Source organism: Arachis hypogaea, chromosome 3, assembly GCF_003086295.3.
Source record: "Arachis hypogaea cultivar Tifrunner chromosome 3, arahy.Tifrunner.gnm2.J5K5, whole genome shotgun sequence".
Taxonomy (NCBI): Eukaryota; Viridiplantae; Streptophyta; class Magnoliopsida; order Fabales; family Fabaceae; genus Arachis; species Arachis hypogaea.
The window spans coordinates 8,170,527-8,185,145 of record NC_092038.1 but is presented as its reverse complement, the minus strand read 5'-3'; the positions used below and the strand labels follow the sequence as shown (position 1 = coordinate 8,185,145).

The following is a 14,619-nucleotide window of genomic DNA, read 5'->3' as shown; positions in this document are numbered from 1 at the left end:
CTATCATACCAATAAAAATAATTATATTATCGGTATATTAAAATTAAACTCATATATTTATACAAATAAAATAATCATTCATTCAAATAATCAAATCTATCATAGTATAGAATAATTAAATAATTTTTATAATATTATAATTATTTTTTTATAAATATCAAATATATATTCTTATATAATAATGGAATAATTGAGAAAAATAAAATTATACTTTTTGTTTATTTGTTAATAACTTTGACCTATAATAAGCGGTTAATTCACTTAGTGAGTTTCACACCTTAGCTTAACCAACTCCATCTACTTTATTTATATTTGTACATAAAAAATGGTGATTATAAATTTAATCTTACCAAACTCTGACGACTTATTTGGCAACAGTCAAGATTCTTTGCATGACTTTGATCATGATGCTACAACTACTTGGGAAGAATGTATGGGTTCCATTGGAACTTGGATCACCATAACAAGAAGCCTCGAAATTATGAAGCTCAATATAATTCTACCAATATATTGACTTCACTAAATAATGGAAAATGCAAATTTCATATCAAATGGGGTTTGTGAAAGTGAGAGGTACTGAGTTAGATGGCTTAGCTCAGATACCATTAATTGTCTTTAAAGATGAAAGGGACATGGAATGCATCACCATTCAGAAATCAGAAGTGGTAGGCATGTACTAGCGGTGATAAATAATTTCTCACACATTTTCTAAAGCCACAAGTTTTGTAAAATAATAAAGTAAAAAATTAACATTAAATTTAAACTTCTAATTTAAAGTTGATTAAATTCTTACTTTTTTTTATTCAATCGATTTTTATATTTTAAAAGAGCTTGATCTATTATTTATAATTTTATTAATTAGTGACAATTTGTATTCACATTTCTATTTTGTCAGGGAATATGATTGAAATATCAGTTTTATTATGCGAGATTTTTGAAATATATAAAATGTTTAAATTATTCTTAAGTATAATTCTTAATAAGATTTTTTAACATTTCTATATATCATATATAAATAAATCTAATTAAATTGTATATTGTATTAATGTATTGTATTTTTTATTTTTTTTATATAGGCAGAGATGAAAAGGTATTACGATTTTTAAAAATAAAAAATGTATATATACCTAGGTATAGTTAAAAAAATTTGTAAATAAGAGCCTTGAAAGAAAATTGAAGTAAAACCGTAAAAAAAAAGTTCAACACACTCGAAAATATGAAAACCAGATAAAAGAAAAGAATATGAGAAATACAATACCCAGAATACAAAATATCAAGCTCTAGGTTCTACCTACAAAGTCAAGCCCAGACATAATATATATATACCAAAAAATCCCATGAACTACAATTCTACAAAGACGAAAAATAAAAAAATGTAATATTTTAATTCTCATAATAGAGATCAAAATAGAAACAAACAAAATTTTAGAATTTAAAAATGAGGAATAAGGTGATTCCCAATGCGACCCATTCTATTCCATTGACATCCGTATCCATAACATCGTAAATTCCCTTTGAATTTATTATTTTATGAGTGTGTGTGGTTGGGGGAATTATAAATAATTCCTAAAATTTTTAAAATAGGAATATCATATTTCCATATTTAATTCAAAGTTTGAAAAACTATTCCCAAACAAATTTGATTGCAAGAAATCAAAATACCATCATTTGAATTTCAATTATCACCTTCCTCCTAAGTATATTTGATTGTCATGAGAATGAAATCTAAATAACAAAATAATAATTACACCACAACCACACACACTCTATATGAAAAGAAAAGAGGTTGAGCCGGCTAGTTGCACTTATTTTTAAGTTATAGTCTTCTTATAGATTAGTTTTAAATTGTGGTCCATAATTTAACTGTAATAGCAGCTATAATGCTGGATTTAGCCACATCTTTCTGCAATTGTACACAACTCTTTCTAATGCCATAAAATGTCAGCTCATATCATAATTAGAAATAACAATAGTACCGAGAGACTAGTTGCAGTTTAAGAAACTAGTTATGTCACAATCAATAGTTAGTTGATATCAAATGTTGCGTATGTAATGTGTTTCTACTATCACATTGTGCATAACTTGCACGACACTAAGTTAAAAAAATGTTTTAGAGACATCAAGTTCGCACTTATTTGTCACGGTTATATTTCATTATTAGATTAGATTAATAATATATCTGTACATATTAATCTAAAAATACACAAAATGTAAGTCAAACATATTAAATTATACTTGTTTCATAAATTTATGTCCCCGCATGATATCATAGTAGACCACCACTCCTTTTCCTTATACATGAAGAGAACGTGCAAATTGTTCATCATGATCATAGGCTTCTTTATATGAAGCTGTTGTTCTATGCCACGTGAGATACATCTAGTTGTTTATCATTTATTATGGAAATTGTGAGTTTCTATGAAAGTTGCAACAAGACCAATTAAATTTCACCAAACCAAAAGTGGGGTTTATTTATAGTATTATTAAGTTCTTAATAGACCCTACTTCTTTTTGATAATTGTTTTCAAGAGATTCTCCTGATTCTTTTGCATAGTGGGAGATAAAGGTCAGCCACGTCCATTGGCTGAGAATTCTTCCTTTTGATACATCATCAACCAAGAAAAGAAAATTGTAACGGTAAATGTTTTGGTAGAAATGGAGGTAACAGTAACTAACAAGAGTAAAACTTTATCCGTATGGCCATATTCACAGAAGTATCAACCATAGAAGACTCACCATACTCACTTAAATTTATGCTTTAACTCATCAAGAAAGGACAAAAATGACATAGACAAACTAAGAAATATAATACACCACCTTGTAATTTATTGTTTTCTTTTGTATGAATTAAAGTATGAATGAATGTGAATCACCATATCATTTCTCTTTCACAATTTATGTAAATGACATGTGAATCACATAATCTGCAAAGAGTTACCATTATGAACAAAGAGGCTAGTAAATTTCCTTCAACCTTAAGCCAACAGTAGTTAGGGGGTTAAACAAAGTCCTGTGTTGGTATTTGTATGATTCATATAAAACTAATCTGCCTAAGAACAAAATATATGTACATAACAATTTCCTGAACAATCAAAATTTCAGAACAAAATATATGTACACTCCCTCTCTATCGATCCCTTATTCTGTTTCTTAAAGATTCAATTGAATTCTGGATTCTGGTTCCTTCTGCTAGCATCACTGCTTTTGATGCTTCGCGTAAATGTTGAATCCCACGACCCAAACTAGCAATTGAGTGTGCTGCAGGGACAGATTCAACAGCGCACTCGATCCCATCCCCACACATAAGTAAGCCTGAACATGCTCCAATGCTCCCTACGAATGTAGCCCAAGGCAAAAACCCAACAGGCTGTATCTTTCGCTTTCTCATTATTTCGAAGAAGGCCGTTCTCATAACCGAGATACTGGTTCTTTCAGCCGAGGCTATAACACTGTGAGCAATAGCTCGAATCTTCTCGGCAGATCCAGCTGCCTTCATGATACTGGAAGTTTTAGCACCGGAAGATGCAACAACTTTAGATGGGCCCAGGGAAAAACCCAGAGCCTTGTGTGTATAACTGACAACGACTTTGATTGAAGCCGGAACTTTGAAGGTAGCAACCTTCATGAGAGTTGATGCAGGAACTACTTTGGTCAAGGATGAAGCACCTAAAACAGCTGTTGCTCCTGCCCCTACTGCCATCATAGGATTCTCTGGTAACAAGCGTTTCTTGTTGCTATAATTCAGAGACACCCGTTCAACTCCAGAATTTATTGTTAGATCTCCAACCAGCTCTTTGACTTCATCGGGAAGAGGAGTATCCCAATGCTTCCTAAGACCTCCTAAGGAGCCAGCATCTACTACTGCAACAACGGTCTTAAACTTATCAGCCTGACTACGGATAGCATGTGCAAAGAGCACATCCGACTTCTCGTCAACTGAAAGCTCTGAGAAATCAATCTTTTGAGACCTGGGATCGACTTTGCTGTTAGTTGGAGCCAAACCGCTCTTATTTAGAGATACTCTAATCCCCTCAACTGCAATTCTAAATCTATGAACCTCGGAAACAGTTCTTGCGTCAAGCGCCTCACCTCTGTTTACATCCAATAGCATCTTTTGTGCATGTGCTAACGCCCTCCCAATTGATGGAATGTTGTCAAATATATTATGCAAGTCTTCAAGGAATGGATAGATAGACCTGGCAAAGGCTGGGACCTCATAACTACTACTTGCCTGAATTTCCCCTGAACCAACCTCTGAATTGGAACCAGAGGTCCTAAGTAATGGTGGATCCATAACAACCGATAAAACCTTTGCCATCTGCGCCTTGGCATCATTACTCAGAGAAAACCTATTCAAAGTAACTGGAGCTAGAGTAACAACACCTGGTTGTTGAGGAACCAAACTGCTAACAAAACCATTAAAATGGCTTCCAGCATCAACACCACCACCGATATTAGAATTATCAATAGAGCTACCTAAACCCGACTCGATCACAACAAATGCTGAACCTACGTCGTCAGCCGCCTTCTTGGCGGCCAATAAGTGGCCATGAAAACTGGTCCCAAAGATTTCCTTCATCACAAAATTCCCTGCAACACTCTCATATTGTTCCTTACCAATCTTTTCAACAAAACACTGTTTGATTACCCCAAATGGTGAAGTAGGGAGTGCCTTGTCAACCTCAACATCTCCCTCAGATTCAAGAATCTCAGGAAAAGAGGAACGACCCCCTTGAACAACAACAGCATCAGGCCTAATTTCCCTAATAAGGAACTGTGCATCAATTGCCGATAGCTTAGACAAGTTCAACGCCGAAAGAACATAAACTAGGGTTTGGGTTTTGGGATCACGGAACGCGAAAACGAATTGCTTTGTGTGCTCAGGTACAGACAGCTTGCTTACCAATTTCTTCGAATCTCGAAGGTCGTTGGTCCTTAATGCAGAGAAAGGCCAGAGGTTTTGCAGGTTCCAGAGCCACAATAACGCAATCGCCATTGGCTGTTCCAAAACGACAAAGTTTCTCCCCCACAGAACTGCACTGCGATTTTGGGAAAACAGTTAACAAAGATGGAATCTTTGGGCAAAAGGTATAAGCAAAATAGAAAACCAATGAAGAGTTCAATGTCAGTGGCCAAGAGAGACTTACTGTGAGAGGAAGACCAGAGGAATCTGCACGCGGAGAAGGAAGAGGAAAGGGGAAAATTCAGCAACAGAATGGGATGGTTATGGATCAATCTAGCGTCCAAGTGTCACTTCCAAATTTTACATATAAAGGGTTGTTTGGACGACTTTTTCAGAAAATATTTTTTTAATAATTTCTTTAAAAAAATAAAAATTTTATATTTGAATATTTTATATAAAAAAATTATTTATCAATTATTTGAATAAAATAAGATAAAAATATTTATTATATAAAAAATATTTTTTTTAAGAAAAAAGATGTAAAATGTAATTTTTTAAAAAAATATTTTTATTTTTATTATTAAAAATTTATCAAATATACTAAAAAATAAAAAATATCTTTTTTATAATAATCTTTTTTTTAAAGATTTTTTACAAAAATAAAAGTCATTTTATGTTTAAAGAATTTTTTTATTTATTAATTATATTTAGATAAAATAAGATAAAAATTATTTTTTTGTTTATTTATTATGTGAAAAATATTTTTTTTGAGAATTTTTTTTTAAAAATATAAATTGTAACTTTTCAAAAAAATATTTTTTAATTTTTCAAGTGTTTTTATTTTTATTATTAAAAATTTGTCAAATATACTAAAAAATAAAAATATATTTTTATTAAAAAATATTTTTTTATCGATTTAATAACACCCTAATAAATATTTAATGACATCCAAACAAACAAAAAACCTCGAAATTTGTTAAGCCGAAAATTTAATCAAATTTGTTAAATTAAATATTCTCGGTCTCGGCTATTAACTTGAATTTTTATCGTATTTTAATGTGTATTTAATTACTTTGATCTTATAAATGCGAGTGAAAATTATTTTGGTTTTGACAACTTAAATAAATAAAAAGTTGATTTTTTTTTTTAAGGATTAGACATTGATATTAGTAAAGACATTTGTTAATCGTATATCATTTTTTCCTTTATTTAATATAATAATTAAGATGTTTAAGAATATCTACAAAAATATCATTTCTCATCAACTTTTATTTATCTTGGAATAGAAATTAAAAAAATGATCATGTCATTCTTATCTTTTATAATGTTATTTTTCACATGATTTTATTGTATTATATTTGTATAAATTTATAGCAAAAAAAAATAATATTATCAAGATAAAAATGACAATATGAATTATTGTAATATTTGATATTCTTGCTTCCACACAATCCTCATTACAAAATTTGGCTTTTTCCAATCTCGTGAAAATACACAAGACACAAGTCACAACACGACCCTCGTTAGAGGCTCACTTCTCAAATCTTTACAACTAAACGGGTCAAATAAATAACCTTAAACCTTGGATGAAGCCACCTTAGAGAAAAGGCTGGCCAATGCAACCTATCTTACCTACACACTCTATAAACCTGTTAATATAGATACCTAACTACTGAAAAAGCCAGGTCCAGCTCTAGAAAGAAGCTCCTCCCCAGCATCCTTACCCATCTTCATCATATCTTCAACAGCATATGCACCAATCCTTGATGTTTCAAGCACTGCCAAAAAAACAGAAGAAAAGATTCAGAATTATGAGCAACCTTCATGAATGGTAATTGGCATTTGACAACTTTCCAAGGTTATAGTAACTAGATGAAGTCAAATTATGTAAATCTTATAGTGATGTTCATACCACGGGTTCCATCTGGTGAAGCAACTAGTCCTCTAAACAAGCAATTTCCATCTTCGTTTCTGCAAGCATAACCTGCTATAGGAGTGCGGCAAGATCCATCTAGAGTCTCAAGGAAGGCTCTTTCACATGAAACTGCTAGCCTTGTTTCTTCATGATTCAGCGAAGCAAGGTATTCGGCCTACATCAGCCAGAAAATTGAAAATATAGGGAGACTTAAAATTAGTAAATCTGCAATTGCATCAAGTACAAAACTTCCATGATCTTACGGCTTAATGTTTCTTGATAGATGATAACATGTATTTATAAAAGAACAAGACATTTTTCGACAAGTTTGATGAGTGGACAGAGCATTCGATATAATGAAACACTCACCATTTTGTCATCGTCACTTCTACAGGCTATTCCGATTGCGCCTTGGGCAACTGCTGGAAGCATGTCATCAATTGATAGGGTTGAAGTCACATTTTCTGTCATATTTAATCGTTTGAGTCCAGCAACTGCCAATAGTGTAGCTTGGACAACACCCTCACTGAGTCTTCTCAGCCTTGTTTGGACATTGCCGCGGAAGTTATCCTGAACCTGAGACAAAAAATTACATGTAAATTAGAAACAAGAAGAATCAATCAGTGGTCTAGAGAACTGACAACAAATGAACCAACAAATAAAAACAATTATATGATATGAAACAGAAAAAGGAATGCCATAAACACCACGGCATCCATACATGTGGAAGACATAGGAAATTGCCAGATACTTAAGAAGAGACAATGAATGCCCATTGAGACCTCAACCATGACATCGTACACTACTAAACCAGTAGCCATTTAAGGTTAAAAACCAATATATGCTTAGTTGAAACATTATGATTCCGTTACATGTTTCGATCAGAAAATTGATGCCGTCCATATAAGAAAATAACTACAGTATGTTCCAACAGTCCCCAATTTTATATTCGTCCCATAGCACAGTGTTTGGGAATTGGGACAGAAAAGCAAAAGGGGACAAAGAGGCTGGCCATGCATCATTAGAAAAGGAGTTAGTTACACAATATGGACAGCTGGCGTGTGATCCGCAAATTGTGGGGCCAAAGAGAAGTGCAACGGAGAGAGCTACTAATAGGAGACTGGAAGGCTACGTTAGCTAGCAGATTCTGGTACATACCTTTTCCCTGACATTCTTCTTCTCTGAGATTCTCATTCCTTTCTCTCATTTCCTTTTCTCATTCTTCTCTATTTTCATAATTCTCCAGGTATATGTGCTGGCAGCAGAGTACTTGAAGCCTCATTCTTCCTCTACCTTGCATAGCTTCCTTCTTTTGCTGTTTCCTTGTTTAATTGCTTTGTTCACTATATTGCTTAGTCTATACTTGTAATTGAGACTGATTTTGGTTCATTTACGTGAAATACACATCACACTTCTCTCTCTTAATTTCCCTTGATAGTTTCACCCTTACACACAGTATGATTTTTAAGCTCGATATCATCTAAACCCCAGATTCATTGCAGTTCAACAAAATCTACCCTTTGGCTATAATCAAAATATCAATTCTTATAAAAAAAATTGAATGCCTCCTATATATGCTTCTCAGTTTAATGCCACCACATCACAAGAAAACAGCAGTGATGATGAATTGGTGATACTAATGCCCAGTCTCTCTCTAAGGAAATGCATGAGAAATCATAATTTTCTGGTTAGAATTATGAGAAAATAAAAGAATGCCCGCCCGTGCAGGGGGACGCCAATGCCAATGAGAAATACTTGAGGATATGATCATGACGACTTACACTAAGAGATGGATATCTATGGAGTATCTGCGACTTTCGTCTGAGTGAAGCAGTACCAACAACACTTCCAGCAGGTAGATCGGCTAGTGAACTTGCACTCAATGATATAAATGCATCTCTTACATCCTCACGTGGAAGGTTGCAAGGCAAAATTGTTTTATCAGGTAAATAAGTAGGAACATCTTTCATTGAGTGGACAGCAATGTCAATGTCGCCGTTTATCAGTGCCTCATCTATTTCTTTGGTAAACAGGCCCTTCCCACCTATGTCTGCAAGCGGTTGTGATAGTATTTTGTCACCAGTTGTCTTAATTACTACAATCTGAATGGCTCCTTCTTCCGCTAGCTCCGGATGTGATGACATGAGTTTGTCTCTGGTCTCATATGCCTGAGCTAGAGCCAGTGGACTGCTCTAAACATAACATAATTATAAACAAAACCCAAATAAACATATAAATTCAAGAACATTTGTAAAAGCATAGTCATTTAGCAAGCCTATGATCCTAATCAGATAAAGAGTACACACAAGTATTTCATAACAAAAGAAAAAGCATGGTGAGACAGATTTACCTTCAAGCCTGAAATTCCCCAAAAGTCTAAACTTGAAAGCATAAAGTCAACTTAATTAAAAGCTACAATGTCCACTATCTCATTTTTTACTTTCTATTAATTTTCTTTCAATGGATGGTGGTGTTGAGTGAAGTGTGGTTTCCGTAGAATCAAAAAGGAAAAAAGAAGCGCAGAATGTAAAGACTTGGTTAAAGCATGAAAGCAGCACAGGGACATTATGGTATCCTTTGTGACATAATCACAAACACCTAATGCTCAATGAGTCTTCATAATGATAACAGATATATAGCAATAGTTGGAAGGAGATCGAAGTGCGTACCTTCCTCTGGTTCCAATTCTGAGGAGTGCGAGGTTGGAGGTGGTCTGGTGAGTGTGTTGGTCAATGGCTACAGAGGCCCTAACGCGAAGCATGGCGGTGCGGCGGCATTTAGAGGTTTTGAGACATGGAAGCGCCAACGCTGATGATGAAAGAAGTGTCTCCATGTCACAGAGAGAGAGAGAGAGAGAGAGAGAGAGAGAGTGAAGTGATGCAGTGCATGAAAGCAATGATATGATATGAAAGCAGATAGAAAAAAAAGTTATTGGTGCTTAGAAGTAGCTGGTCCCACATTTCATCCCAATTGGATATCATCTTAGCTCTTCTTTCTCTCACTATTGTGATTTCTGAAAAATTAGAAATGCCACTAAATTTGTAAATAGTCCCTAACATTCATCATTTTTATTATTTTAGTTTATTAAATTTAGTTTTAGATATCATATTAATTTTTAGATTTTTTTAGAATTAAACTTACAAATAAAATGCTGAATTAGTTCTAAATTATCACTTTAAATACAAAATTAAATGACGTTATTTAGTTTTGGCATTTAAATAAGGCAAAATAAAAAACAAAAAAAAATATATAATGTACAAATTATTTTGTCTTCTCTTATAATCTTATTGTCTAACACAGTCAAATTATATTATTTTTGTCTTATTTAAGCATCAAAATAAATAAATATTATTTTACCTTATATCTAGCGTGACAAATTAAAACTAACTCGACATTGTATTTGTTAACTCAACACTGAAAAGATTTAGACTAAATTTTGGAGACTGTTATAATAAATTTAAAAGACTAAAATAATAAAGATAGTAAATCTCATCAGCTACTATAAGAATTTAATTTAAAAATATTAAATTATCAAAGTCTGCTTTTTTTCCTATATTTAAATTAATATTAGTTAAATTTCTATTTTTATTACTAACATTTTTTTTAGCAATTTTTATAATTTTCCGTCGTATATTTTTTAATTAGGAATAAAAGAATTATGTGAAAAAAAAATGTTAAGTGATAAAACATTATATTTATAATAGTAATTGAGGAATAAATAAGAAAAATTATTTTCCTCTCATATCATGGAGGAGTTTGTATTTTATTTTTTAATTCTTATAAAATAGATATAAATTTTACTATTTTTATTATGTTTCTTAAATCGCATGGCAGTGGTTGGCTTAAGAGCAAATCCAGGTTAATAAAAGCTTCAATCGCAGAGAGCTAGAGACTCCAAAACATTTCCATTTATTTTCAAACCATTTTCAGTCGCTACGATTTGTTTTTTTTTTTTTTTTAAGAACAAGTTAATCAATTTGTCCTATTGGAATTTAAGTGCATTTCAATTAAAAAAAAAAAAAGTAGTAATGCGTTACTGCCATTTACTTGTATATAAATTGGGAAGACACCAAAAAAAAAATAAATATAGAAATTGGGATATATAGATGAATAATTTGCAATAAGAATATAACAACTAATTAACTGTTATCATTTCATAAAAATGATTTACCTCCAATACTTAAAGTTTATTTAAAAAATTTCAAAATTTATTTTTTTAAGTTTTTAACTTATAAAAAGTAATAATATTAATATTTAATGTAATTTTTAAAAAATTATAATTTTTTAAAAAGTTATTTAAGTACTTATGAACAAATTTAAAAAAATGACTTTTTTATAATAAAAAATTTTTTATTATATTTTTTAAAATAAATACTTTTAAAATTAAAAAATATCAAATAATTTATTTATAAATTATTTTTAATATAAATATTTATTATTTAAATTATTTTTTTAATTAATTAAATTATTTACCAAAACTGAACCTTAATCTTTATAACCTATACAACGTTTTTGTCACACAATGAGTATTCAATATTTATTGTCCATTTATTTATCATATCGCTGTTCAATTTTTCGATCAAGCTAACTCTCTTCAAGTTCCTGAATCAATTGGACAAAACATGAATTACCTAACCCACCTTACAACTCTTACAACCCACACAGAAAAAAAAAAAAAAAACCCCACGGACCAGCCCCCACAACACTACGATTTGGGCTGATTTTATCATTTCATTAACAAATAATTAACATGCTTAATCCGCTGCTACAATCTTCTGTAAACGCTGGCCCACTCTGCAGGGAACAGTAAGACTGACGCAGACATAACATGCTTCCTAGACACGTGTCGCTGGTAAGAAGTGGCAAATTTGGTGTCACCAAAGTAGAACTTTCCTTAAATTTAATAAAATTAGGGGTAAATTACCTACATAAATTAATGGCATCAAAATATTACCTGTACCACCTAAAATAAAAATTAAATGTGCATCACTCAAAGCATATTTGTATGTAAATTAAATTAGGGAAATTCGAATTACAATTTTTAACAATAATTCAAATTAGAATGATTAAATTTATTAAAGTGATATTGAGATTGGCATAAATTGAATTAGATAAATTCGATTTATATATATATATATGAGGTAAATTGAATTAGGTGAATTAAATTTTATTAGCATACGATTTCACAAACTCATAGTAATTCGAATTAGCATTGATTGAATTAGTCAATAGTTTTTGTGCTTAATAAATCGAATGAGGTAGTTTCGATTTATCCTATACTAAATCTAACCAACCTAATTTGATTTATATGTGACCCTGAGCTCTATATAAATTTAATTGGCCTATTTAGATTTATATGTGCATTGTCTATATAATTTGAATTTACCTCATTCGAATTACATTTCACTACCCATATCCCACCAAATCCAGAGAAAACGACGCAACCTATCATCATAGAAGACGACCCGAATCGAATCTACCGTTTAGATGGAGTCGCACATAGGGGTGAGAAACGAATCTAAATCTGCCGGGCCGACCCGCGTAACCCGTCAAACAAGGCGGGTCGAGCTGAAAAATTGAGACCGCTAAAGAGCAAAATTTCGCCTAAGCCGCACCGCTTAAATCGCAGACCTTGGCGGGGCGGGAAGGATTTTCCGCCGGAATTAGTATTTTTTGGCAATGAGGTATTTTTGTAATTTTTTGGCCAAAATATAACTTCTCCCAACCCAACTTACAAGAGTATGAAGATAAAAATTGAGTGATTTGGATTATGTTTATATTACTTTGGAGACAATATTTATAATTATGTTTAGATGAAAACTTGGTTTATAATTATGTTTATTAGATATTTATAATTATAAAGAGTTTAATGTTTGTCAATATAAAAAATATAATTTTTTATGTATTTAGAAATTATAAATTTATTTATATGGTTGTGAAATTATATATATTATATAATGGTGAATTTAGTTTAAATCAGTGTATTTTTTCTACTTAAATCCCTTGAAAATTTTAAGACTGGTTTATTTTTGATAATTTAAAAAGTTAAAGTCTCTTAAAAATTGTACATATTTCTTTGGCTAGTTGCTAATGAAACTCTTTTGACAAATGAGATTTGAGCTTACGGCAGACACATGATCTAAGAGAATACTTGTTCGATTTGTGGTTCTTCTTCAGAGTCTTTACTCCACATCCTTTGTAGCTTTTTGAGAGGAACAATGTAGTAGATAAAGATAAGATTCATAATTTGGTAGTGCAATTAGCAAAAGAGTATAACTCAACACATGACTACATGAGGAGATAGCTCGAATAAGAAAAAGAATTTAGTATTTTGCTGAAAAAAATTCTGTTGGATCTCCTAAACCCTCCTTTCATTAAAATAAATTTCGATGGCTCCATTACAAAGAAAGATCGGGCGTTTTGTGATGGTATATTAAGAGATCATGAAAATAAGTTCTTGGCTTGTTACAATTAGAGTTGGATATACGAATCATGATCCATAGGTCAACTCTTTTAATTCGCAATTCGCACCACTTGAATCAGTATTTTTTTATTCGCATTTTTAATAGTTTTTTAATCTGCACCATTTAATTCATTAGGTAAACAGATTAGACCCGTGGTTTAATGGACCAACTCATTAGTTTACTTTAAGTGTATATAATATTAATAAAAATATATTTATATGGACTAAAAACTAACAACTCATTTAAAATTTATTTTTTCCACCTCAATATTTATTCTTTAATTTTTTAGTAAACCTAAAATTGACATAAATATCAATTGATTGTTGTGTAGAATTTGTGCCTTTTTCTATTTTCTTGTCAGGTTTTTAGTCCTAACTCATAAATTGGATAATAGCAATGCAAAAAAAAAAAAGAGACAAAAAAATTTTGCTGGCCCGCAAATTCGCGGACCAACGCAGTGCTGACACATACCTCTCTTAAAACAGCCCATACATATTACGAGTTAGTTCGACTCGGTCTGTTAATATATAATCCATTGTGGTTTGGGCTAAATGGACCAAGTTGGTCCGTACACTCACCTCTAATTACAGTGCGAATCTAAGTAGCTGTACAGTGACTCTAGCATAGTTCTAAAATATTTTGTTGGGTTTGAACTTGATCCTAAATCTTAAATATATGAATATTTGTATGGAAGTGGATTCTAAAGTAACAATAAATTTCTGTCTTTAGAAATCATCAAATTGCACTCTATAAAAAATTTAGTGTTATCTATTAGAAAACGTTGTAATAGACTAAATAATTGAAATATCCGTCATTTCAAAAAACGAATATTTATACAAATAGATTGATATTAACATAAATTTCATTTGAGATGTTTTTTTTGTGTATTTTTTTTATGTTTTCATGTAAGTTTTATTGGAATGATATTTTTTAAAATAATTTTTGTCTGAACTTTATGTTCGGTTGTCTATAAAATAAACATGGAGGTTATATATGAATATGCTAAAATTTAATAAAAAGCAAAAAATAAAGGTTTTCACCTCTATAAATTAAAAGATTGGTGCAATAGGATAGGTAGGTCTTTGTAAAATTTTGTAATAATATACAGGTCCTTAAGGAAGATAAAGGCTAAGTAACATCCTTGAAAAAATGCTAACTAGATTACTGAATAATTAAAATACTAGACTAGACTTATAGGTTATAGGATAATTGAAATGTTGGATATGATTTATCATTTTGTCGGACCTAAAAATTTACCATTGCAATTGTTTAGCGATTTATCTAATATTTTTTTCCTTCAAGAAACTAGGCGAGTCGAACTAAACTACAAACTAACA

At 31.3% G+C, this 14,619-nt stretch overlaps 2 protein-coding genes across 3 annotated transcripts; both read right to left on the bottom strand.

Moving 5' to 3' along the window:
• Positions 1–2,800: 2,800 nt before the first annotated feature.
• On the bottom strand, positions 2,801–5,223 carry LOC112789260 (uncharacterized). Its single transcript, XM_025831080.2, has 2 exons — positions 5,148–5,223; positions 2,801–5,034 (listed from the first exon to the last, which is right to left on the bottom strand). Exon 2 carries the CDS (start codon positions 4,994–4,996, stop codon positions 3,128–3,130), a length of 1,869 nt encoding a protein of 622 aa, XP_025686865.1. The 5' UTR covers positions 4,997–5,034; positions 5,148–5,223; the 3' UTR covers positions 2,801–3,127.
• A 1,084-nt stretch (positions 5,224–6,307) lies between these two features.
• LOC112789259 (porphobilinogen deaminase, chloroplastic) lies at positions 6,308–9,726 on the bottom strand. 2 transcript variants are annotated; one of them, XM_025831077.3, is made up of 5 exons: positions 9,488–9,726; positions 8,600–9,005; positions 7,188–7,394; positions 6,816–6,993; positions 6,308–6,681 (listed from the first exon to the last, which is right to left on the bottom strand). In XM_025831077.3, the coding sequence occupies exons 1-5, from the start codon at positions 9,649–9,651 to the stop codon at positions 6,569–6,571; spliced, it is 1,068 nt and encodes a 355-aa protein (XP_025686862.1). In that variant the 5' UTR covers positions 9,652–9,726; the 3' UTR covers positions 6,308–6,568. The 2 variants fall into 2 exon arrangements, with proteins under 2 accessions (XP_025686862.1, XP_025686863.1); XM_025831078.3 differs by having other exon boundaries at positions 8,600–9,010; positions 9,488–9,725.
• Positions 9,727–14,619: the final 4,893 nt, after the last annotated feature.